The 26,055-nt window shown below is 41.9% G+C and overlaps 3 protein-coding genes across 5 annotated transcripts in view; 1 reads left to right on the top strand and 2 right to left on the bottom strand.

Annotated features, from left to right (window-relative positions):
- The window catches only part of mllt10 (MLLT10 histone lysine methyltransferase DOT1L cofactor), an 83,367-nt gene extending 82,891 nt beyond the window's left edge, over window positions 1-476 (bottom strand). Inside the window, exon 1 of the mRNA XM_036935078.1 lies at window positions 339-476. The gene's annotated coding sequence lies outside the window, so the exon portion shown is untranslated. The remainder of the gene's footprint in view (window positions 1-338) is intronic.
- Window positions 477-531: 55 nt separating this feature from the next.
- On the top strand, window positions 532-6,868 carry skida1 (SKI/DACH domain containing 1). The gene has a single exon (XM_021620389.2). The coding sequence runs from the start codon at window positions 964-966 to the stop codon at window positions 3,676-3,678; it is 2,715 nt and encodes a 904-aa protein (XP_021476064.2). The 5' UTR covers window positions 532-963; the 3' UTR covers window positions 3,679-6,868.
- Window positions 6,869-19,990: 13,122 nt separating this feature from the next.
- The window catches only part of pip4k2aa (phosphatidylinositol-5-phosphate 4-kinase, type II, alpha a), a 43,029-nt gene continuing 36,964 nt past the window's right edge, over window positions 19,991-26,055 (bottom strand). For all 3 annotated transcript variants that reach the window (XM_036935074.1, XM_036935075.1, XM_036935076.1), the window contains 3 exons: window positions 25,707-25,944; window positions 25,229-25,332; window positions 19,991-25,123 (listed from right to left, as the gene is read on the bottom strand). In XM_036935074.1, coding sequence (XP_036790969.1) covers window positions 25,043-25,123; window positions 25,229-25,332; window positions 25,707-25,944 — 423 coding nt within the window. In that variant the 3' untranslated portion in view covers window positions 19,991-25,042. The remainder of the gene's footprint in view (window positions 25,124-25,228; window positions 25,333-25,706; window positions 25,945-26,055) is intronic.

The raw sequence follows: 26,055 nt of genomic DNA, 5'->3' as shown, positions 1-26,055 counted from the left end.
TCTGAATTTAACCATGAAAATTATATGCCATCTATTGGCCTATATTTCTTTGAAATGATATTTGTGCTCTCAATAATCCCACGTTGTTTGACTGACAGCGATATAGGCATAACGCCATAAATAGCCTACTAGCAGGATATAGAAGACGACTTGCCCATTTCAGCAAGTTCAGCTATACCACTTAATCTGTTAAAAAACAATATTGAAATATGAACTTGTCATAGCGGAATTATTTAGCATACTTAACAAACGGAGGTGGAGGTACAATAGTATGGTAATCAACGGGGGGTTTGAGAGGGGGGTGTCAGGGGGTGGAATATCCATTTTTATTGCATCACCTGTCAGCGGCGTCCAATAAGCTTCGAGTCTGAGGGCATTAATTGATGAAGGTGTCTCCGGGCTCGTGCACTTCCCCTCTGTCATTTTATTTGTGGCTAACCCCGAATCCAGGAGAGCAGCTGCATTTTGGCTCTTATTCTCTCTCTCTCCTTCCATCCCTCCCTCCCACCCCCCCTCTCTCTCTCCCTCCCTCTCTCTGTGTAGCTCTCTCCCTACCCCTCTCTCTTTTTTATCCTCTCGTTGTGGCAGTGGTATACACCTTCCTGTCGTGCTGCCGGTCAGAGGGAGTGAGCAGGAGAGGAGGAGAGACAGGGGATAGCAGACAGCCAGCAGCCGGCCTGGCGGTAATCCCTCGCATTCCTCCACCATGCCTGGTCCGTGGCAGGGCCCGGGGACTGATGCTGTGAACCCATCCGATACCACTCCATTTAACTCGGCATCTCAAAGTTTGCCTGTTCATGACGCAGCTTGGAGGTAGCCTACTAGGACGCATCAGCAGCGGCCGGCGCGTCAGAATGCATTGAGCTCAAAACAGGGAGTTTATTCCTTTATTTTCGTGGCTGCATGAATACAACTGCTACTACTTAAATGCTGAGATTATTACAATAGAGAGTGAAAAGCAACATGGGAGACCTGAAGTTTGGGTTTGAGGAGATGCAGGGAGTGAGGCTGGGATACCTGCTGATTAAAGGAAAACAAATGTTCGCCCTCTCCCAGGTCTTCACCGACCTGCTGAAAAATATTCCCCGAACCACCGTGCACAAACGCATGGATCACCTGAACGTTAAAAAACACCACTGTGATTTGGAGGAGTTAAGAAAGCTCAAAGCAATCAATTCTATTGCTTTCCACGCGGCTAAATGTACTCTGATATCACGGGAGGACGTAGAGGCGCTTTATTTCTCCTGCAAAACGGAGCGCGTGTTAAAATCCAACAAAAGAAAAGCAAAGAAAGCCAGTTTACCGGAGGGTGTGGGCGAAGGCAAGCTCAACGCAGACACGCACCCTGCCGGGTTATGGAGGGAGAAAGTTTGGTTAAGTTTGCACAGCGTTCCACAGACTATGTCCCTCAAAAACAAAGCCGGCAGGAGAGAACAACCAACCTTGCGCCCCGACTCCAATCTACCTCAAATTTACAATAAATCCCTCGGTCGGGATTACTCCTCTGTCACCAAATCATCATGTAAACCCTTTAAAAACTATGAAACTGGTCAAATACCGAGCAATTGCGTCGCGTTTAGCCAGGGACACTCGTTTTTCCGGAGCGTGGTGAGCCGGCAACCAGTGTTGTTTCAGTCCGCCATTGCTGCTCAGTCCAGGCTCTCTGCAACCGGCGACCTACTTCACAAAAGGAAGAGGAGGCGCGAGGGGGGCGGCGGCAGGGATATGGGCAGCAGCGGCGCGAGGCAGTCATGGAGCAGGAGCAGACACACACACTCACACACTTATTCTCACACACACCACCCGGTGCTCCTCGTGCAGCCCAAGTGCTGCAGAAAGCCCAAAACACACTACAACCACAACCGGACAACTCTGAGCCATTTTGACATTGGACACGAGTTTTACCTCGACCACCACGATCACCATCATCGTCACCCGCATCAACATGTGGGGGGGTTCCCGGAGAGCTACAGCAGTGACACGGAGTCCAGTTGCTACTCAGAGCGCCTCAACAACGACTCCGACATCGGCTCCAGTTTATCGACCAGCAGCAACTCTGGGACCTCTGATGAGGAGGATGAAGAGGAGAGCCCATTGGAGAGCTCTGAGGTCAGTTCTGATGAGGAGAGTTCATCTCAGTCTGACAGCAGCTCTGTGTCCAGCCAAGTGTCTGTCCAGTCTATCCGCTTCAGGAGGGCCCGGTTCCCCTCTCTCAACACCACCAAAAATATCACCACTAGAACTCTGCCTAATGCTCAATCTCTCTCCACAACTCTCTCCAGCACTAGAACTCTGCCTAATGCCCAATCTCTCTCCACAACTCTCTCCAGCACTAGAAATCAGTCGAACTCTAGAACTCTATCCAACAGTAGAACTATCTCGCACACTAACGCACCTTTGCTCCTGCAGCCTACCTTCCACTACAGCCACCAGCAGCAGCCATCTAAACCGGTGGGCCAGTTTGGAACCAGCCAGGTGGACTATGACATTCCGAAGAAACAACCGAAATATGACTTTACAGCCAGGGAGGCCAAGCAGGACACACACACACACAGGTTCAGCTCGCCTGTCACCCGGGGGAGTTATTTCACTAAGAGGAGAGACAGGAAGGTTCCTGAGTCCCAGGTCCAGACCCAACGAGAGATAAAGCGAACCGAGCCTGTGTCCAGCAAATTGTACGCACTGAGCCCCTCACCTAACCCCAACGGAATAAAAGCGGTTCTTCCACACAGGACAACGGGACACGCAAACAAATGCCCCCCAGTCCTGAGCTCACACTCCGCGCTTGACAAAGACACAAAGTACCCCAAGCCTAAAAACAACAAGCTTTCATTAGCTACAAATCTAAAAAGTGAGGTGAGAATCAGCCCCAACCTGAAACTGCCCTTTCTGCTCAAAACCATTAAGACGGAGCCGGAGGAGCTATCAGTGTCCGCGGGTCCCCTCCCCGAGCGCAGCAGGGCGGTCAAGACTCCCCCCTTCAACCTGCAGAATGTGAAAATCAAAGTGGAGGAGAGCTATGATGAATACGAATACTATAGCCAAGCCTCTGGTTTCCAATGCTTAGGAGACGAGGCGGATATCAACAATGGCCAATACTACGGCGGCGACATCAAACAAGCTGCTGGCTGTTTCAACAACGAGACCAAAGCCATTGAAAGTTCTGCTGGGGCTCCCAAGTCCTCCTCCGGCTTGCAGGAATGCGGGAGCACTCAAGACACCCCTTGTCCCGAGGAAGGGGAGTATAAAAACGGAGCTGGGGTCAGGAAAAACTACAGGAGTCTAGTGCTGGGGAAGAAGCCTGGAATTTCAAGGGTGCAGCAGAAACAGAACGTGTCTAAAGTTGACAGGACTTTGTCTTCTCGTCCCGTGGGCAAAGCTGAGATTTGTGAGGGAAATACTGAGGATCTAACAGGGGCGACTAAACGAAAACGCGCGTCCAGTAATGTAGCAGCCCCTCTGAAGAGGCCTTTCAGCTTCATGGCGAATTTCCCCGCTCCTCCGTCCCTGTTAGTGGGCAGCGACGGGGATTTAAGCCCTGCTTACTCTCTGAACTCTCTGGGGGGACCCCGACCTCCCCCTCGCTCTCACCCCGTGTGGCGATGGCAGCCTGGCGGTCTGCCTGTCCCTCCCCCACCCGCTCAGAGAATCAGGAAATGTTCACGCTTTTTTCTTTGACAAAAACAAGAGAAAGAAAAAACACCTGGATGGAAACCTACGTTGACTACAATTTGAGTCTTAAACTGAATGGGAGGCTCTAATGGCTTGCGTCCTTCCGTTGTTTTTATTTAAATTGTATCCTTTATATGATGTAGTGGATTTAAAACGTTCCTCGTTGTGGAGTTATAGATCAGTTATATACACTACTATTCTCCATATCGCGCGGACCATATTTGAGATGCTCTACCCATGCCACTGGACGATCCCCCCTCATGGATTTATTCTGACTAACTAACTCTAAACAAGCTATCTACCATAAGCAATAGGCTACACGGTTTGGCAAAATGGGTTTACATGACTTTCTCTCGGATCTATTTTCTCTTCGCCTTGACGCTCGAGCGGTTGGATTGTACCAGGGTTTCAGTGAAGTAAACATTTTGTTGTGCTCTAGGCCTACTCCCTTTGTGGTGAGAGAAAGAGAGGGGGAGACTCCCTCTCATAAAAATCACAGCACTCCTATATGTTGGTCTTCTTTACTGTATTTTTCTAACATCAGCTTTAACTTGGGTCAAATTGGGTTTAATCAACAGATTCAGGGTTTTCCTTTGGTAACATGGTTAGGGCTACTACTATTGTCTGTCACATTAGTCCTATTATGAGCCGTGGTTGTTTTTTTCACTATAGGATTGGTAAAACCTTGTAGAAACCCTAATTTCAATTTTTATTTTATGCTTGCCAGAGTTTGGGTACATTTTATCTAAATGTTATCTAATTCAGATAACTGTTTTTGAATTCGATTTCAAATTTCAATTAATTTATCCAAGCAAGTCCAAATTCATAATGTTCTTTGGACAGGCTATATTGAATTAGGAAGAATTGTGAGGGAAATTACCATTACTCTGGTCTGGCTGGTGCTTGCAGATTTTCAGTGTTTGTGATATGGTTTCCAGCGTTGTTTGTATTTATGAGAGTATTTCCTGGTAAACTTATGTTGGCTGTAGTCAGACAGCCGCCAGCACCCATAAAGGCCCCAAAACACTGCAGGCCTTATGTACAGACAATCACACAGAGAGAGACTGCCCAGGCCTGACACAGATCAAGCCTTTCAGTGAAAAATCACACGTCCTGGACAGCCTTGCCTTTTTTAGCATTTTGGTGGGACATGTTCCTTTATATTACACATGTATTTGTCAATTAAAACATTCGCAATGTCCTACACGAAAAAAGTATGAGAACATCGGTGAAAATTACACTCCTGTCCAAGACGCTGGCTTAATACCAGTTTGGGGTTTGCATCACACTTAAACAAAAACCCAAACACACCAAAACGATGTCTTACAACACACCGAGCCTAATGTAATTTAATTTAGAAACAACACATGAAAGCACAAGTGGTAGGCCTACATGCTTTGCACTTTGACACACTCTAGGGTCCCATTTCCGCTTGATGATTGTAGGATAGCCTACATTATGAGAGAAGTTCAAATAAAACAAATGTAAGATAAGGTAGGCTACTAGCTTATGTCCATTTAACTATTTCATCTAAAATGTGTAAATGTATAATTGGTTATTTGTGGCCATTCACATGAGGTTGAATTATTTTCTATTTGGGTCAACATGGTATTAGAGCAGTTTATCAGTTGTTTATTGTATCCTTACATCTGCAAGAATGAATAAAATGCCCAGCACAGCACGTTGCTGTGGAATAGTTAGCTATTAGCTCGGTGGGTAAATGCATAATTACCTGTTAAATTCTGCTGGGAAGCCCACGGTGCTGAATTGACCTGGGAACATCTCCAGCCATACAAAATTATTAAAATAGACTATACAGTCAGTCGAAAATGTAGGCCCAAACACAAAGCTGATTGTGTCCCTTTGTTATGAAAGCATTGCACTCTGTTTTCCACAAAAGGCCATGTCCTTCTCCATATCTCCACTTCAACTGATATAGTCTCTACGCTGTTTTCTCACATGAATCAAGTCAGAAAAATATTTCCTAATGTTGCCACATAAACATGTATAAATCTAGCCTTTACATATGGACGCGTGATGAATGTATAGGCCTATATGTCAAACTTTTTCCATTGATCCTTATGTTGCTAATTAATAAACTAAGAATAGACCAAAAATAAATGAATACAATTCAGTCAAATTTAACTGAAGTTGCACCTAAATATCGATATTTTTCCACCAACGTAAAATGTTGATTTGGTGAAGTTGTGGCTAAGAATTAGCTTTTCTCCCTGTGACAAAGATAGTCCGAGCCAGCCTGGCACATAACCACAAACAACATGCCTGATAATGTCAGGATTCTCACATCAACATCAGCAGCAAAGACAGAAACAAAAGCCCATTCGATTGGTGATTGTAGTTAAGGGAGAAAAAAGCGCCGTTTCACACAATGCTCAGAGTTTGTATAGATTGATCTGTGTGTGACATGCACCTCTACCACCCCAAGCCTGTAGGCTTCCCATACCATAGTGCGCACTTCCCTTGTAGCGAAGGTAGAGAAGCACTTAAAAATGGCACATTTGCCTCCAAACTAAACACAGCCATTTTAATCTCCATTTGAAAATGACGTAATCTCTCTCCAACCTAGAGGGAGTAATGGGGAGGGGAGGGATGGAATTCATATGTTGCACGAGGGAAGCTTCCACCGCGTAATCCCCGCGTCAAAGTGTACTGGGCCAGAGGAGGGATATACAGCCCAGCGTTTAGAGAGGACACACACACACATACACACACACACACACACACACTTCCCGTTGTAGGTACTCGCCAATTCTCACGCCGATCACAGAGAACATCACCCGGGCAAGGAGATGGTGGTAGAGGCGTGTAGGGAAGACTAAAAGAGCTCTGACAGTGACGCTATCAATGTAAATAATTGCATGGTGTAGCAGCTCGAGGCACAGGGCTCTTTCTCGTTCTCCCTCTCGTTCTCCCTCTCGCTTTTCCTCTCAACTCCAAACCTTATTTTAGCTTTTTGATACAATACTTGATTGAGGTCAGGGTTTTGACATTAAATTTGAAGTCACTGGCTGTTTATATAAAAAACGGAATATTTATTTTTGTGAATTACTGGGTTTTGTATATCATTGTTGTTTAGGATAATGCACTCGAAATGAAAACCTTGAATGTTGGATTTCTGAAGCACTTTCCCTTTCTTCCGAGTTATGAATGACTCATTAAAGACATCTGAGTGTGAGTGACGCTGCATTCTCTTTGTTGTGAGTTGAACAATCACACACTTCATTCATATTGGTATTACACTGTATGCCTACATAGACTGAAACCTCACCAAGAGGATACCATATTGGAAGAGAATTGGTTCTTTGGACAAATGTGTAACTCAGAGCGTATTTTGGATTAGGAAATATTGGTGCAAGGGACAACTTTTACTATCCATTACTGAAATGTAACTAAGACCCACAGAGATATTACACTGCCATGTTTGATACACACTATAGGCCTACTTCTACGTAATTATGGACATGTTGGCCTAGTGAACATATAGGCAAAGTCAGTACAAACTTCTAGCAGTACACGCACTTCTATACACAAACCTGTAGTACACATGTGGGCTTTTGTTTGCCATTAAGGCCGTACGAAGGGTTTCACCATTGATATCCACAGGAATACATGATCGACTCGTAGTGCATAGTACCCATTCACAACCGACAACATCTCATCCGCCATGTTTGTTTCTCTGCTGCGGTTTTGATTAATGGGATTTTATGGTATGGTAAACCAGGAGGTTGATGGGTGGACCCCGGGGTAGAGGGCAGTCTAACCTAGGCCAGGCCTATCTGCCTGGAGCCCCCGCGGTAGCCTACTGGTGGAGGTTAGGCAGTAGGCAGCAACAGACGACTATTGGAGATAAATTCCAATGCGGATTGCGAACCAATAGACTGTAACTTCTATACAATAACAAGAGATAGGCAGAGAGGGATTAAAATAGTTAAACCACTAGTTGGATCAAGAAAAAACAAGCAATTTACAAAAGGCGTTGACTATTCTATCTTGCGCCATCGCTGCGTGGACAGTTATTGCATCCAAAGCACTCAATACAGTATTCTCCCTGCTGTGCTTGTTTAGAAACACAAGTTAAAAGATTAACGCTGAAGGACACAGCCTGAATCAGGGTCAGCAGAACGCACTGAGCTATCAGACAATTAAATACGAAAGACCGATCAAAGTTGTCACTACTCTATTATTAAATCCCTCAACTGTACAACAAAAAAATAAATATATATGTTGTTGCCTGTCATTCATTTCCTCTCAAAAGGTAATTGAAAAGACTATTCAAAATCCCATAATACAAAATACTTATACGAATTAATGAACAAATAAATAATATCATTAATTAGGCTAATGATTTATATTTTAAGTTGTATAGGGCCGATAGAAAACACACACACACACACACACGCACGCACGCACACACACACACACACACACACACACACACACACTGTTTAAGGCTCTATCATGCACATGTGGATAATGGGTTGATATTCTGAGAGCAGAGCAGTTACTAGCTTCAGTAAAATACATTTGAATCTATATATAGGCTAGTTTTCATTGGTGCTTGTGGGAAACAATTGTGTAAATTTCAAATCACAAAAAAAACTTTGATATAAAATAAATCCGTCTGCTATTAATTCCCAGTGGCCTAGTGGTTTATCACACTGCGTCTCAGTGCAAGAGGCGTCACAGCAGTACCTGGTTCGAATCCAGGTTACAGCGTCGAATTTTAAAATGAACATGCAAAACATGGGAACTGTTTCTGAGGCACATAGTCGCGGGTTCCAACAGCCATAGTGAGGCATAACCCTCGAACCCTCTGCATCGCTCCACATAGGTATAGGCTATATAATATTGTCTATAAATACTTCACCAATACTCCCGAGTGGCGCAGCAGTCTAAGACAGTGCAATAGGGGTCATTAAAGTACATGGGTCGAATCCAGGCTGTATCATCCGGCCGTGATTGGGCGGCGCACAAGTGGCCCAGCATCGTCCGAGTTTGACCGGGGAAGGCTCTCATTGTAAATAAGACTTTGTTCTTAACTGACTTGTCTGTTAAATAACAATAAAATAAATAAAACATTGACACACATTTAGTTTCTCGATCTTATTGTAAAATTCTGCATTTATTTCAATGGGAGATTTCCGGGAGATTTCGTGTTAGGCGAGCATAAATAACTTTGGACCACACTGACTATAATCAATAGGCAAATGCTGCCGGTGTTAACCCGTCCCATGCAGTCTGATAAAGTCTGATCCTACACATCGTGAATACCAGAAATCACATAGCCTATCCTTTGCCCAAGTTCCGATATGCATTTTGCGCACTTAATTGTCCAAATTACCAATAGTGTTATTTTACCAATAGTCTTTGGAATAGTAATAGGCCTAGGCTTACTTTCAACACTTCTATTAGGCCTATTTCATTATTTTCCATAGGTAAATGCAGCCAGACCAAAGTAGGACTATGTGATCGTACAGCACTAGGCCCTAGTTGACCATGTACAGCAGAAATCCACAACTGATTTGGTAATGCAGGGTGTTGCATCAACGCCTGAATCAAATGAACCAACTACTAAATAATGGTAATTCCATCGACGAATTTGATTAGCTCAACAATTGAAATAATTATATTATTAAAAGTAGAATTATTTTCAAATGAATAGATGTTGAGCTATTGAAATCACCAAATCATGTTGCTATAGCAAGAAAGAAATAGCACTGCTGCTTTAGTCACTATACAAATCCAACACTGCCACCCACGCATGATGATGCTGAAGCCTGTACTTCAACTTCTAAAAAGCCTACACATTATTGGAGAATAGGTGTAGGTGAAAACCAGTGAAAATGCAGTTAACCTCTTCACATCTATAGCTCTATATTGGCGACCCGTTACCCTGCATTTCAACCCTGCTACGGTAACGGCTTGGAGAGTCTTCTGGAGGTGAGGGATATGTTTTTTTAATTACACTCACGCTCATATTATAATGAGCTAGTCTTTTAAAAACGTACTATATAGAGTTGCATGTGTGTGTGTGTGTGTGTGTGTGCGCGCGTGCGTGCGTGCGTGTGTGTGTGTGTGTGACCTATATAACCTCCTGCATAAGCGAAAGCTCGAGGACCCTGGCATTTGTACCAGCCTGCCCCGTTGAACCAGACGAATGTATAAACTAAACCGCTACACCACGAACCATCATTACACCGATAGAAACTCAACCTCTCTCAGAACAAACGTTTTCACTTCAGTCCGTATAATTCAAAGACCGTATAAGTGAAATACCCATAGCTTTTATTGTCTCACTGACAATGGTGGTTATTTACTTAACCGACGGGTGTCTGTTTTACAACGCTGATTTATGTAAACACGCTGGTTGGTCTCCATTGACAGAACAGCAGAGTTAGCAGCCGTGATAACAGAGGTGTGATCATAACAGCACATCTCCTATTCGCTTACATATGAGACTGACTGCCTGAAGCCTGCCTTTTTTTTTATGCAATTTCAACTTTAAGCAGAAAACTATCTTAACTTTATTAGAAAAGTTAGTGGCGTGGAAATGTGTTTGTGGTTTAATGTGCAGGACACAATGCGTCCCAGATCGAAGCACGCCTCATTCTGATTTTTGAAGACTTTTGCATTAATTTTTTAAAATCCCATTATTCACTTTAATTACTATAGTGTAATAAAAGTTTTTCTTTGGCACTTTGTTGAAAAATCAACCCTTGACTCCTCACATTTCACAGTTCTCCCGTGGAAGGAGTTATTGAGTATATATTTGCTTATACTGTCATACTATTCTTAAAGTTGTCAGTGACATGTTACAGCACACAGTATTTCTATTGTGTGATTCCATAGAGCTGCATCATGTCGTTCATCTGAGGCCAGAGAGATGCTGTGGACTGCCCAGCAAGGTCACCCGTGAGACAAATCAGTATTCGACGTCCATCCATGTCTGAGGACATAAGGAGATGACGTAAAAACCAGCCACTAGAGGCAAAAGTGAGCGCTATTAGTTTGAAGTAGGTTTTCTATTTTGCTGTGTGAACGGGATGGCGGATTGGGGTAAACGTCCGCCTCTGCAGCCAATGGTTGATTGTTCGACTAAAACGATATAAAGTTGTTTTTGTTTCTGAGATTTTGTTTTAAGCCGATCCTAAATTTGAAGTTCGAGAAACAGATGAGACTGTGAGAGCTGAAAGACTGTCTACCCTGTACACATTTCTGCTGTGGCGAGAGAGACCAACAATAAATTTGAAAACAAATCCAATTTGAATAAACTCCCATATATATTAGGTGAAATACCATAGTGTGTTCCCATAGCCTAGTCCACAATCCAGTAAACATGGTTGCCTGATCATCCTCCTCCTTCTGCGGTAAACCTTAACCTCTCCACCGCGCTATATTTATTTCCGTTAGAGAAAGCTTGAAAAGTATCCATTAATGGGTTTATGACAGGCCTATAGAATAACGTTCTATAGTCAATCGCTGGTGAAGGCCGAAACGCCTAGGGCATACTGCAATCACAGGTGAAGGCTGAAACGCCTGGTTCAAACTGCAAGTGAAACTGACTATTTTCCTTATTTTGCCTGTGATGCACTGTTAATATAATGACAACATATTCAATGAGCATAGGCCTATTGTATCTAATTTTAAATTCACTATGCCTAATTTAAAGGATAAACGTGCGGAGGTAATATTAGTTTTCATTAGTCACATTTTAAAATATATAGCCTGTTCACAGTTATGTTGGAAATAACCATAGCTCTTAATGTCATTTCAATGAAGGTTTTATAATGAGCTATTTCAGTCCAATACAAACAGGCCTCGAACAAAATTGGAGAGAATAATGTCATGAGAAGTAGTCCAAATGATGTAACATATTTCAAATTATATAACAACGCATGGATGCATGCATCAAAAGACACAAAAGGCCTCCAGCGTGAAGCTGAACGCTTGCTCGCATATTGCAGCCAATGAGTTCATGAAGCCAACTTATCTAGGGCATATTTCAAAGGCGCCTGTATTCGTCTGGTTAAAATGACGTGATCCAAAGACATTTGTGAAATCATGTTGGTTTCAGAAGCACCCCAAGCCTTCAGCAATATCCTCGACAGGTTGCAGGGAGAGGCTTTTCCTGATCGCGAGGGAGCGGGGCTGCACATGGGGCTCGTTGGTCGAGGGGGTAACCGTCTGGCAGAGGGTTTGAGCCTGGTCATGGAGCCCAGCGCGATTTTAAAGCTTCTTATGCGGAGAGGACAAGGAACAAGTCAGGAAAATAGTCTAGACTGAGCTGCAGATTTGCCTATATTCAATCTTTAAATAGACGTATACCTGTAGGCCTATATTTGAAGTGTATACTGTTTGATAGAACGGACCTTGTAAAATAATTAGGCCTATATATGAAGAACAAAACTATGAAGAACAGACCCCTTAGGAAAATAAATGAAAATATAATGTCAAGTCAAGAAGCCACTGCTTTATTACAAGTGCATGTTTGTGTAGGTCAGGACATGGACATTTGAAAATGCAAATGTGTTAAGCCTAAACTCCATGCAAAACGTCAGCCTCATGATTCAGCACAAAATCCGCATAAAACTGCTGTAGGCCTATTCTGCACTAATCTCTTAAAGCTTCGGCTATACATATATCCAGGTGCTGAGAGATCCCATAAGGGCCTATAGCCTAGGGTGTATTTAGATAGTTAAGCATAAATAAAACGAGTTAACATTTATGAGGATATGCTTAGACTGCCCAATGCAGCCCTTATAATCTCAATATCAAATAATTTCTGGGTAAGACTGAAGTACTTTACTGTGATTGTTTTCAATCAACATGGTCAAATGTTTTTTTTTTTAAATAGCTCCTTAGCAAGAGCAGTTTCTCAAGTAAGAATTTGTCTAGGACTGTCTCGGAGGGGTCTGAGTGGTGAGAGGAAAACTAAAAAACGATTTGTTTTTGGCAGAGAGTTTTGTAACTCTATTTCTTATTGGTATATTAACCAATTTAAAGGCCAAAACTCAATCCCACCAAAACAAGTTGAAATGTCAGGTGTTTTTTCAAATAGCTCTTACACTAAAAGAAAATTATCAGAATTTTCCCAATTCCACAGTATTATTCCAACCTCATAGTGTGGAAATGTATATAAAACAGAGGATAAATCACGTTTTTGACTGCACTGGGCCTTTAAGTATAATTAGGTTTAATTAGCCTAAGTATATACCTGCATTCATATTCAATGTATACCTTTTTATCATTAAGTTTCAGGGCTTTGTATTTATACAGCTACATGTAGTCTATTTATATTGGCAATGAATACAATAGCAGGGTCACCCATAGGTTAATAATTTTTAACAAACATTTTACTACTATAAACTAGTGTTGCTTATGAAAGTTACAGCCGTGGAAAAAAGGGCTGCCTCGCGTCTTCTCCGAACAATCCCATTTCTGAATACCTCTGAAGCGGATTGGCCTCGAGTGACCTCCTTCGGGGTTAAAAGACTGATTTCACAACAACCCCAAACAGGCATAAACTAAAGGCTAACATACCAATCTATGGGCTTAGTAGTCCATGTTTTTATTCTAATTACTTATAATTATTATTCATATTATTGAAGAATTGTTGAAGGTATAGACTATTGTTCTCATTTTACCTATCTGAATTTATAGTTTAAATTCCTCTAGTGCATTTCTAATCCTTTTACACGAATGAGAGGACTCGCTTATTTTAAACTATAGCTTCAGAACAGCTGTTCAACAACTGATTTAAATGTCCAATTTATAGCAGCTGAAATTATTATAGTGATTTCTCAAGTATTTCTCCTCTCTTGAAGCGCCACGGTCGATGAGTCTATGTTTATCTTGATTATAGCTGAAATTCTATATAACAGGGATGCGATCAACCATTTTATTTATTTAGGCTAAATCACCGTATTTACCAAAAAAAGTCGGCAACAATTGTCAATGTTTGTCATTGACATCGTAACATATAGGCTATAGAATTTACAGAAAAAAATTATGATGTTGCACAGAGAGATAGGCCTACATCAAATCACACTAAACTGCCCTGTGATGTTTGGAATCACTTATGCCAGATGACTTAAGGTTATAGGTAGTAAGATCTATTGAGTAGGAAGGAAGATCTATTGAGGCTCAATATAAACCAAGTTAAATATGTCCAGAATTGTTGTTCATAATTGCCTTTGAAATATAAATGAGGTATAGACCTAGGCTAGGCTACAAAACATTCATATTATTATATACATTGTTATGTAGATCAACAGCAGCTACATACAATATTCCTAAACAGAATCCACTGAACTGGTGTAGCCTAATCCACCGGTTCTATTTTGACTACCTTCCATTGGATAAAAGGATAAAACGTAAACATTTGAATCGACAAATAGCCTAAATACAAAAAAGTATGTCGCTCCATTCTGCATTCTAAAATGACAGCTCAAACACGAGCATTCTCGTCATTGATAAACGCCATTGTTTGTCCGATAGGCTGTGGACGTGGCCGCGCCCGCATGCCCGCCTGCGGGGATTTATTAGGAACAATCTCGTCCAGCGGTGACCTTTGGCCCCTCATACCACGGAATCAGGCTCCGCGGTATGCGCTGGGTGAATGGCACGAACACACCAACGAATAGGCCTATATAGCTACACACATTCTATTGATCTATAGCAAAACAAATGATTAGCTCATATTTATTCATTAATTCATAGCAACAAACAGGCTAGCCTAGGTCTAACATTAGGAAACATTTCCAAAGCAACGTCCAAATCATGGACACAATCTTGCCACAATCCCTTCATTTTGAGATTAATTATATTTTATTAGGCATACTTTATATCTTGATTTTTTCTTAGTTAATAACTGTTGTTGAAAAGTAATTGAAGTCAATTCATCACCTTTGGAATGAGCATACAGTGAGGCCTGAAAAGGAGTGTCACGGAAAAGGGTAGGCTATTGAACACGAAAGAAAAGGAGAAACATGAAAATGTAATTTCTCTGCCTAGCAGATTTGTGAGAAAAGAGAGATGCTATATATAACTCATAGAAGCCAAACACTTACTAGTGCAGCAGGCTGATACTGTATGTCAAATACATTTTTAATTGTAAAAGCTCCCTTTTTTCACTTTAAAAGTTATATTTCTTAATAAACACAATAGGACCATTGACTGTCTGGTTCTCCTATATTCTACCACTCAGGTTTCAGCCAATTTTTGGACCACTTCTTTAAATTGGGTATTTGGGTCTGGAAGAAAGGGGAAAAGCAAGGGATTCAGTCCGCATTGTATTTAACCCTTAAGGGAACGCGATGCCTATACCTGTTGTGAAGCAACGGCCATTCAACCCACCTCGTTTACGCTCCACGAAATCAAACAGGAGTTATATGAATTAAATAAATCCTTATAATACCACGTGACTTGACCCTCCCGGCGTCCCGGTTTTGATAAGATCTGCACGTCACGGTGGATGGTGAGGTTTGGTTTGATTGGATCTTGTTTGGAGGGTAATCCGACTCGGACCCAAACGCCTTGGGACACGGAGCGTCAACGGACGAAGTCGAACAGTTTATAGGCCCAATACTTCAAATATGTGGAACTTCAAAATATGTAGGAAGCTACCTTTGCTTTTGCTGGAATGAAATATGGTTAACGAAATATCCATGGATCATAATGCATACAGGTTACGCCTGCTGAAAATAAATCAAGCCCTTTTGTGAAGGTACCCAGAGCGTATAATTCTCATCCACACGTCAAACTATACAGGCTATTCTTTGATGTATTCCCGAAACAGGCTGATGGTGGGAGGTGTCTGAAGCCAATCAAGCAATTATCATGTTAGAAAAAATATAGCCTATGATATCAATTCAGGAACTAGCTAGTGAAGAACGTATTCCTTTTGGAGGTTGTGTTGACAGATTGTATTATCGAAACGTGTTAAGTTAAGTCAAAATGTAGGCCTAATTATTTCCCAGTTCTATGAAAGCAATTGAATATTCATCAGTAAAACATCAAATCGGTCAGCAGTCAGGGATGTGATGTAAAATCAGGAGAAAAAAAGGCTGGTCCATTGAGATGATTTTTGAAATAAGACAATCTGATTCCTTAATTAAGATAGTGCACTTTGGTTGACACCTTGAAATGTTCTAGTGCCACCTCAACTACCTCATTGGTCCTTTACTGGCTTGGCCATTTAAATTAATTTGGCTTATTTTATAAATACATATTTTACTGATTCAATAGGCAAGCCTATCCGCAACATATGCTTACTACATTTTCTCAAGTTATATAATAGCATAAACAAAACAAGAGCTTGATACCAACATGTTTACGCTTTTGCAGACTAGTTTAGGTTACTTGTGGTTTCGTGTTGCCTATGCATATGCATACAGTAGCTGTAACGTTTTCATAAACAACGTGTAGGGCTTACAGTTTCAATTTATTACAATTCTATTTTTGTTCTATGTGCATAGCTTTGATCTACTGGCTACCCCCCCCCCCCCCCCCCCCCCCCCCCCCACACACACACTATAGCAGTCCTGTCTTCTGTATGAAAAACAAACAAAAAAAGGCATTCTGCTTTATTAGCGATTTAGTCCTAAATCATCATATTATGGTAGTGTTTGGCATTGGTAAATCATTTGATTCATCCTAATTGAATAAGCAGGCATATCAGGTGTATAAATAAATCTGTGAAACAAAGGATGGCATGCTGACAAACAATAAGAATAGGGAGAAACCTGGCTTCACAATTATTACCCATATCAAAACCAGATATATCACGACTAAATTACAGATTCATTTGCATATCATTAAATTGTTTGTTTGAGCAGATTCTTTGAGACTTCATATTACCTGAAGGCATATTGTTCCCATGCTATATGGGGTGTGACATTCTGCAATTGTGTTCTAGAAAATACTCTGTAATGTGGTCAGTCCTTTATATGAAACATTAGAAATTAATTATTTAGGAAAATTATGGATGACTAAAATAACTATTAAAAATAAAACTGCATTGACAATTTCTTAGTTACATGGTCAATTAATTCAGTTAATACTGATAAAAGTTCATACAATTCTACTCAAACGTACACATTCTGAAATATGTTAATATATTTTTCATTCATTTAAAAGATAAAAAAAAAACTCGTTATCATGCCTAGTTTTGTCACCTTAGAAAGGGTGACAGATGAATACACAATGCATAGTGTCACGTGTTTAAAACAGGCCTACATTCTTGTTTTCAAAATACTTGGCATTACATTACAACACTTTAATGGGATATCAGCTGTTACACGTTCTCGGTGCAACGTAAACAACGCTTACATAAGGCAGTAATAAAATATTTCTCCGCGAGAGAGAGAACTGTTCTGCTGTGCTCGGAGCAGTGGCGTTATAGAAGGATACACAGAGAATATGCATCTCTCTGCGTGCGTGCTGCACTCTGCCCCACTAGACAAGGTTTGTTTTGTGAGCCTTGGTGGGCTGATAATTAACTGATTATGTAATATTGTATAATACAAAATAAAAAACAGCAAGGACAACGAATTGCCTAAAGGCTAAATTATTTGGACTTGATTTTGTCTGCGGTTAGACTATTCGTTGGTTTTCGCCTGTCGTATACGGGGTGTTAATTCTATTAAAAATTTATTTTTTAACAGTGAGGATAAAATTAGGCTTCCACTCGGAAATTAAACACACAGATATTCCCCAGTCCCTAGTAGGCGATGACACAATCTACGAGCGCCCCCTCCCGGCCACACAAGGTTGTAACGCGCACTCTTAAAGGGGATGTCAGGGATACCAGAAATGAAATTTAAGGTGGAACGGGGGAGATACAGGCGCATTTCTCAAGGAATCCATAGAGCGGTGAGAAAGTTGGTGTTGGTATCATGTTTCTTGCTATTGATTGTTTTATACCGACACATTGACATTTGTAATATTGCCGGGTTTGAGTAGGCAGTGCGCATTACCTGCTGATGGATTTGAAACTATTCAAGCTTCAATCTTGGGTCTATAAATAATGAACTGCTCATAGGTGCATGGCAGGACATTAGATGCTAAATGATGCGCAGAAGTGATCCCCTATGCCAGGGTCCCCCAACTGGCAGCCTGCGTGCCGAATTTGGCCCGCTGGTTGTTTCATTTGGCCCACCAAGTTTACTGAGAAAAAAATACATATATTTTTTCATTCCATTGAACATAGACTAAAAACACCAGGAAATCAGCTCCAAGTGATTTGAATGTAATAAATCTATTCCCAAGTATTCCCACGCATAATAGAGAGGCACGTGATCGTATACAAATGTAAGCAAGGTTTGAAATTATGTTTTAGTAAAAAAAAAAAAATGTTTTCCCCAACAATATCTGTTTAGTATTCTTGCGGTCAGTTTGTAGTTTACAAATTATTTGTAATTATGTTCCGGCCCAACCATCCGCTCAGCAAAAAAATCGGCCTGCGGCTGAATCTAGTTGATGATCCACGCCCTATGCTATCCCGTCCGTCACTATCAATAACAGAAACAACACCAAGGCCAGCCAGAGGCAATTGAGAAATGTAAGGCTCTATGCATAAACGTAATCTCAGTCACTATTTCCTTTTTCTATGTGATTTTCCTCTTGTCTATTTAGCTGGCTAGCCTATACTCTCCACCAAAACGGTCATATAGGTTATTATGGAAGCTATTGGTAATGTATGCTGAGGGCGGCAGGTAGCCTAGTGGTTAGAGCCTTGGGACAGTAACAGAAAGGTTGCTGGATGGAATACAGCTGACAAGGCAAAAAATCTGTCGTTCTGCCCCTGAACAAGGCAGCTAACCCGCTGTTCCCAGGTAGGCAGTCATTGTGAATAAGACTTTGTTCTTAACTTGCCTAATAAAAAAAAAAAAAAAAAGACAAATAGGCCTATTCAAAATAAACTCACCACAGAATTCGAAATAACTGTGTAGGCATAAAAGCAGGAGAAGAATACCGGACTCTAATAGGATTAACGAAATAACATTACGAATGTTTTTGTTGTTGTAAAAAGTAGCCTACACACAGGCTTTCTAAAGGGGGTCACAATTACAAAAACAGTCTATCAAGAAGCCAAATGGGTTCTTCGGCTATCCCCACCCTGTGAATAAGCTTTTTACTATTATTATTATTTTTTTACAGAAGGTTCTACGTGGAATCAAAAAGGGTTCTACCTGGAACCAAAGGGGTTATCCTATAGGGACAGCCGGATAACCAATTTGTAAACCTTTTTCTTAGAGTGTATGATAGCCAGTGTATGTGTGTGTGTATATATATATATATATACATATATATACACACATCTCACATCACACACACACCTCTAATTGCTGGCTATCTGAATAGCGTGTTACTGGTGTTAATTGACACAGCGTTCTCTCTCACATCAGACTTTCAACTCCGGTTCCCTCCGCTGCTCTGGGGTTGACTCAACCACCGGGACAGTTTACCTGCGTATGGACGCTGGATTAAACGTGTGTGATGCAGGATTTGGGCTCAACACAAGTCACAATCAATTCATTTAGCTAAAATAAATGAATTTACTCAGATCCAGCCTACCTAGACCAATGACTAACTGGAGATATGAGTTCTCTTTTCTTTTGGGGGCTATTCACTTACCGTAGCAAATGAGCAAAACTGTATGAGCCTTGATTTATTTTGAAGAATTAGCCAAGAACACTTTTGACAAAAAAGGAATAAATTATACTTAATTCCTAAATAAATAAATACAAATCAAAACGAACTATTTTGTGAACATTAGCACGTATATTTCGTTTTTGCATGTCCCTGTATCTGATCCTGATATTTATGCCGCATCTGATGGAATTTAACACCCATTTCAGACAGAATGTTTAACTTACACGAAAAGATGACTCTTCAGTTAAATAAAAGCCCACCTTTCATAGACGAAGATGCAGATAAATATCGGTAATAATTTTAAATAATATACCTTTTAAACACCACCCTAAAGTCTAAAGGATGCAATATTTTTCGTCAAAAACAGGGCAAACCGTATGCAGGGACAAGCTTGTGTAATATAATATGCCTGTGTCACAGTTGGAAGAGTTTGTATATCATTTGTGATTCCATTCTGAATCTCCTTTAAGTAGCATGTAGTTTTAGTGGTGTCCTGTATGTGTAGCCGCCTTAAGTCTTCCTCCCGAAAAAAATACGCTTCTCAATGGCACTACCTTGAAAAATACAGGACACATGAATTAATAAAGCCCAAAAGACAGTCAGATGGTGACAATAATGGAAAAGCACAGTATTCTAAGCAGACTTTAGTTTAGCAGACCAAGTGCTTTATTGTATTTGAGCAAATGCTTATGGAATGGAGTTTATTATTATTATCATTGTGTTGAACAATAAACATCATAGAACATGAGTTAGCCTCCCTCACAGCACACAACAGTTTACTCCCACTGACCACCAGCAGACAGCAATACACACGCACAACACTTTAGCAACAGTTAGCAAGGACTCTGGGTCATCATTACAGACAGGACACAATCTGCAGGGAAGATCTCTCACCAAAACATTTATAGTCATCTAGTCTGTCTGCCTATTAATTCCAACAAACGTATTTATTTTGTAACGGTATTTTGTTTTATTGGAGTTAATTCCATGAGTATTATCAACTTCAAATCCTTTCTGAGAAGAAATTGAGAAAATTCTGCCCCTGCAGAGTCTGTCAAGGCCAAGTCATGTCTTATTTCCCAAAACAGTTAAAACTCCACATATAAACCCCACACCAGTCTGTCCCAACAGCTGTGAACATTAAACACCCATCTGTGACACACACACACTCCCATTAAAAAATGTACAGATTCAATCAAACCGGTACATTTACACCTTACAATATGTTAAAGCTAATATGTGGGGTCGTTTTGACTGTAGATGAACGCACATAGATAGGAAAAGTTGCTTTTGGCAAAATGGTAGGTTTAGTAGGGGGATATTGAAGCCTTTACGCAGAGGGTGAGGGTTGAAGGACCAGCCAACAATGGACAAAACCAGCCACCTATAGCCTACTGGACTGGGGCTCAGTGAGTAAGGATGTGTGTCATTGTCCAAGTCTGTGACATGGCAGCATATTCTCTATGGATCCAGCCTCCATCCTCCTAGAGCAAAAACAACGCTCTGTTTTCTCTCAAAGTGTGCTCACCTTGACTACAGGAAGCCATCAAGGCCAAACAGAGCTGTATCCTCTTTTTGAGTCCTGTTCGTGAGGAAAGTGAGAGCTGGCCAGTGGGTGGAAGGTGGAGCAGGTAGACGTTTCCTCTTAACCTAAAAAGGTTAGGGCTTAGTGAGCAGTGACATTAACATTAGATGGTGGACAGGGGGGAGCGACTCCTAAGAGTGTAGTCTGCATCTGAAATAGCACCCGATTCCCTAAATAGTGCACTACCTATGACCAGAACCCATCTAACTATAATCCTTAGCCCTAAGTGGGCTCTTGTCAAAATAATTGCACTGTTATGGGGAATATGGTGCCATGTCAGACACACTCAAACTTGAGGAAGTGGTCAGAGGACAAGCCCGACAAACACCATCACGACAGTCACAGACACACACCACAGCCACGACACAAACAAAAAGGTCTTTACTGAGACAGAAGCAGCGAGGAACGAAGGGTTAACATCAGCATAGATGCCATCTCCACACCAGGGAGGAGGTAGACGTTGTCCCTAGACACTGATCTATGTTCAGATTTGCAGTTTCCCCCCAAATGGCAAGGTTAGGATTTGGGGAAGGTAAACTGGATCAGTGCCTAATGACTATATTCTACCCATAAAATTACCACAACAGAGACTGACATTTTAGTTTTGTTTGAAAACTCAAAGTCAATAAAATTGTCAATTTTGACTCCATAACAATAATAGATTGAAAACACCTACTACACAGGTAGGGAGAAAAGGTGGAAAATAAAACTGAGGATACATCTCAAAGTAACCAACCTATTATTAAAATAAACTTTCAACTTTATAAACAAAAAGTTTAAAAAAAAGGTAAAAATGTAAATAATTTGGAGTATAAAGGCACACCTCTTACACAGTGTATATGATACAAATACAGTTTAAAGCATGGTAAGGAGAGACTCAGATGGGGTTAAGTCTAGGAGAGCGACAATGGATCTAAACAGCCAAGACATAGGAGGAAGAAAGCGTATTCCTGCAACATGCATTTGTTTTGTGTTTACAGTACGTACAAGCATTGTACAAATTCAAGCAGTATCATTCTTCATATAACCCAACACTGTCATTCACTCAAAGGGTGGTGCTTTAAAATACAATTATATTTAATGACTTAAATGCAATGTAAAAATATATGTGAATATAATCTATGCATCTAAAACAATATGGAAGCTTTTTGCTTGTGATAGAATAGTAGAGGACAATGTTACTGGTTTTAGTTGGTTACCAATCACAGATAAAACACCACAGACTCTTCTCACTTGGTACAAGTCAGAGCAATATATATAGAGAGAGTCATAAACAGTATACACTGTGTACAAAACATTAGGAACACCTGCTCTTTCCATAACATACTGACCAGGTGAACACTATGATCCCTTATTGATGTCACCTGTTAAATCCACTTCAAATCAGGGTTGATGAAAGGGAGGAGACAGGTTAATGAAGGATTTTTAAGCCTTGATACATGGATTGTGCATGTGTGCCATTCAGAGGGTGAATGGGCAAGACAAAAGATTTAAGTGCCTTTTGAACGGGGTATGGTAGTAAGTGCCAGGCGCACCAGTTTGTGTCAAGAACTGCAATGCTGCTAGGTTAAATGCTCAAAAGTTCTCTGTGTGTATCAAGAATGGTCCCCCACTAAAAGGACTTCCGGCCAACTTGATAACTGTGGGAAGCCTGAGTCAACATGGGCCAACATCCCTGTAGAACGCTTTCGACACCTTGTAGAGTCCATGCCCTGATGGAAAAGGGGGTGAAACACAATATTAGGTAGGAGTTCCTAATGTTTTGTACACTCAGTGTGTATATGGTTCTGGTACAGGTATAATGATATTGTGTTTCCCTTGTTAAGACCACAGCAACCAGTCAGGATCGGATGCATAACATTTGGTTCCTTTTTGTGCAAAATATAAAAATTTACCAAGTCAATTCAAACCTGCCAAATTCAGAGATAAACAACCTTTCAAAAACACCAACAAGTCTGAATAACAGACAAATGTTAAAAGGAGAGGCTGACAGGTTGGCATGACATCACCACTTAAACAAAAGCATATTTTTCTACAACCCAGCACCTCTTCCCCACCCTCCCCTTCTCCCTCTCTCATGAAAACCTGAGACATGTCCGATTCAGGCCTGAACCATATGTAGAGATCTTTGTACGTCTCAGGGTTTTCCAACTCCGGTCCTGGAGAGCTACTGGGTGTGCAGGCTTTTATTCCAGCCCAGCTTTAAAACACCTGAAGCAACACAAACATAGGCGCAGACATATTCATACGCATTACACACAATCGTACACATGGATTTTGTTTGTTAGATATGTGGTAGTGGAGTAGGGGCCTGAGGGCACACAGTGTGTTGTTAAATCTCTTATGAATGTATTGTAATGTTTTTAAAATTGTATAACTGCCTTCATTTTGCCAGGCCCCAGGTAGATTAGCTGGTGCCTTGGCAGCAGCTAATGGGGATCCATAACTACACGTACAGATTCAAATAACCAACTAATCAAGGTCTTCAGTCTGGACCAAAATTAGCTGAATCAGGTGTGCTAGTGCTGGGCTGGAGTAAAAGCCTGCATACCCAGTACCTCTTCAGGGCTGGGGTTGGAGACCTGAGACAGACAGATGTGGCTAAGACTCTGGTTCAGGCAGGTACGATGCCAGAGGTAAACACTGGGCTGTCTGTCCTGAACACACCCCTCCTCTCTCTCTGCTGCTCACTACATTCAGGCCCTGTCCCAAACCCACCTGTAGTCCCTCCTACTCCCTAGTGCCTTCCAGCCAAGACACTTTCCCTCATCCCTACTACACCCCCATCATAAATCTTGGGGCACAGTTCGATAGCTTCAAACAGTGCTTTTGTTGCAGCACATGTAACAGAACAGAAAAATCCTGTGTTTAACAACATAAAAGTGCAATGATTTGTTTAAGGTGCTGATGGCAATGCAGGATCAAAGGTCCATGAAGGATCACACCACCGCCCTGCCCTTTCCCACAGGAAGTCACACACCAACTTCCTGGTAACTATCCAGAATGAGACAAACCAGATCAGTCAGTGATGTCATAAATCACACACAGCTCTACTGACCCTGTCTTACTAAACACAGCTCTACTGACCAGCTCCCCGTCTTATTAAACACAGCTCTACTGACCAGCTCCCTGTCTTACTAAACACAGCTCTACTGACCAGCTCCCAGTCTTATTAAACACAGCCCTACTGACCAGCTCCCTGTCTTATTAAACACAGCCCAACTGACCAGCGCCTCGTCTTATTAAACACAGCCCTACTGACCAGCTCCCTGTCTTACTAAACACAGCCCTACTGACCAGCGCCTCGTCTTACTAAACACAGCCCTACTGACCAGCGCCTCGTCTTATTAAACACAGCCCAACTGACCAGCGCCTCGTCTTATTAAACACAGCCCTACTGACCAGCTCCCAGTCTTATTAAACACAACTCATCTTAACTTATCTTGTATATGGAGGGAAGGGTAGAGGAGAGCAGTGTGTGTGACAGGAGGATAGCAGTGTAAGGTGAGAATGGAGGAGTAACATCCACTGCCAGGAGGAGGGTCTAAAGGGAAAGTGATGGATGATGGGACAAATAGGAAAGTAGCTTAGGCTGGGGCAGGGCTGTACTAAATGGTGATTGGGTGGTCTGGCTGAAGGCCTACTGGAAGACTGCTTCATACTTCCTGAAGACAAGTGATTGGATAAGCCTCAAGGTGCACTTCATCCTATACTATTTACTCCGAGTGACCGCACTATTGTTATCCAATCACAGCCCTGTTCATCCTCATTCTAACCTCCCCCCAAACAGGAATGCAGAACAAACAAACAAAAACAATGCAGGTTGAGGACGTGGTGTTAAGAGGCAGTAAAAAAAACAAAAAAACATTCCCAAAGTAAACAAAACAAACTAATAAAAAAGTACGGACTAGAACCTAGAATAGCAGTTCTCCTGTTCAATGTAACAGCGGAGAAGATGAATGTAAACGAATGATGGTATTAGCTGCTGAGAGGGACACCCTTGCTGACGGAGAGATGGATCGCAATACCCCACCCTCATCCATCCCTTCTCTCCATTTTCTTTCCTCCATCTCTCCTCTCCCTAAGTGCCCCCTCCCCTTCCCCTAGGGGCTATGAGAGAATGGTGGTGATGAAGTCGTAGAACCTCTTGGAGTACTGCTCTGGGTTTACCGTGGAGATTTCAGCTCCCGCCTGCAGGGGGAGACACACGGTGGACGACAGTCAGTCAAGGGAAGAAACCCAAACACACAAAATTTACACCAACAGAGAAGTAGGCATGTGACCTCACATACACACCCCATGTTTGACGGTCTTAGCAGCATGAGCAGCCTTCTTCTTGGCATCGTAATGCTGCAGAATGTCAATGACCGCCATGAAGTACACCTCCTTCCTAGGAGCACCTGGACACAGACACACAGGATTATCCCTATATTATGAACTGGGTGGTTCAATCCCTGAATGCTGATTGGCTGACATGTTGGTAACCAGTTTATAATAGCAATAAAGCACCTCGGGTGTTTGTGGTATATGGCCAATATACCACGGCTAAGGGCTGTATGCAGGCACACCATGCTGCGCCGTGCCTAAGAACAGCCCTTAGCCGTGGTATATTGCTTAATTATATTACATGAAGCCACGAGAGGGCTACAACCATACTGCTCATCTATTTGGTATTTCTGACCCACTGTTTTGAAGTGAACCCTTTGCTTTTTAGTCTTCTGTACCCCTCCTTTATCCCTTTCCTTCTCCTCCCTCATTGCCCCTCTCCACTCACTGTCATTGCTCTTGATGGCATAGACGTCTATGGTGGGGTCAAACTCCCCCGGGGACAGGGGCTTGGTGCTGTCCAGGGTGTTACTGGGGGAGTCCGGGGGAGTGCCAATCCCTCCGTCACTCTCCCCCTCATCATCCCCCTCGTTATCCTCACTCTCCACTTCCTCCTGCTCAGCCCGCTCCACGTCATGGATCCCCACCAGCAGACTGTAGTCCATCAGCTTCAACTGGGCCAGGAACTGGAGGGAGAGGGAGAAAGGAGACACAGAATAAAGTAATGGAGAGAGTAAAAGGGGAGAATTAAACTTTTGGTAAGAGTGAGACCAGGATTAATCCAACCCAAGTATTTA

The sequence above is a fragment of the Oncorhynchus mykiss genome, chromosome 11, assembly GCF_013265735.2.
Source record: "Oncorhynchus mykiss isolate Arlee chromosome 11, USDA_OmykA_1.1, whole genome shotgun sequence".
NCBI lineage: Eukaryota > Metazoa > Chordata > Actinopteri > Salmoniformes > Salmonidae > Oncorhynchus > Oncorhynchus mykiss.
This window is presented reverse-complemented; position numbering and strand designations above follow the sequence as displayed.

Bases quoted from the DNA above. Each gene is read 5' to 3' on its own strand.
- skida1 (XM_021620389.2), top strand. From the start codon at position 964: ATGGGAGACCTGAAGTTTGGGTTTGAGGAGATGCAGGGAGTGAGGCTG.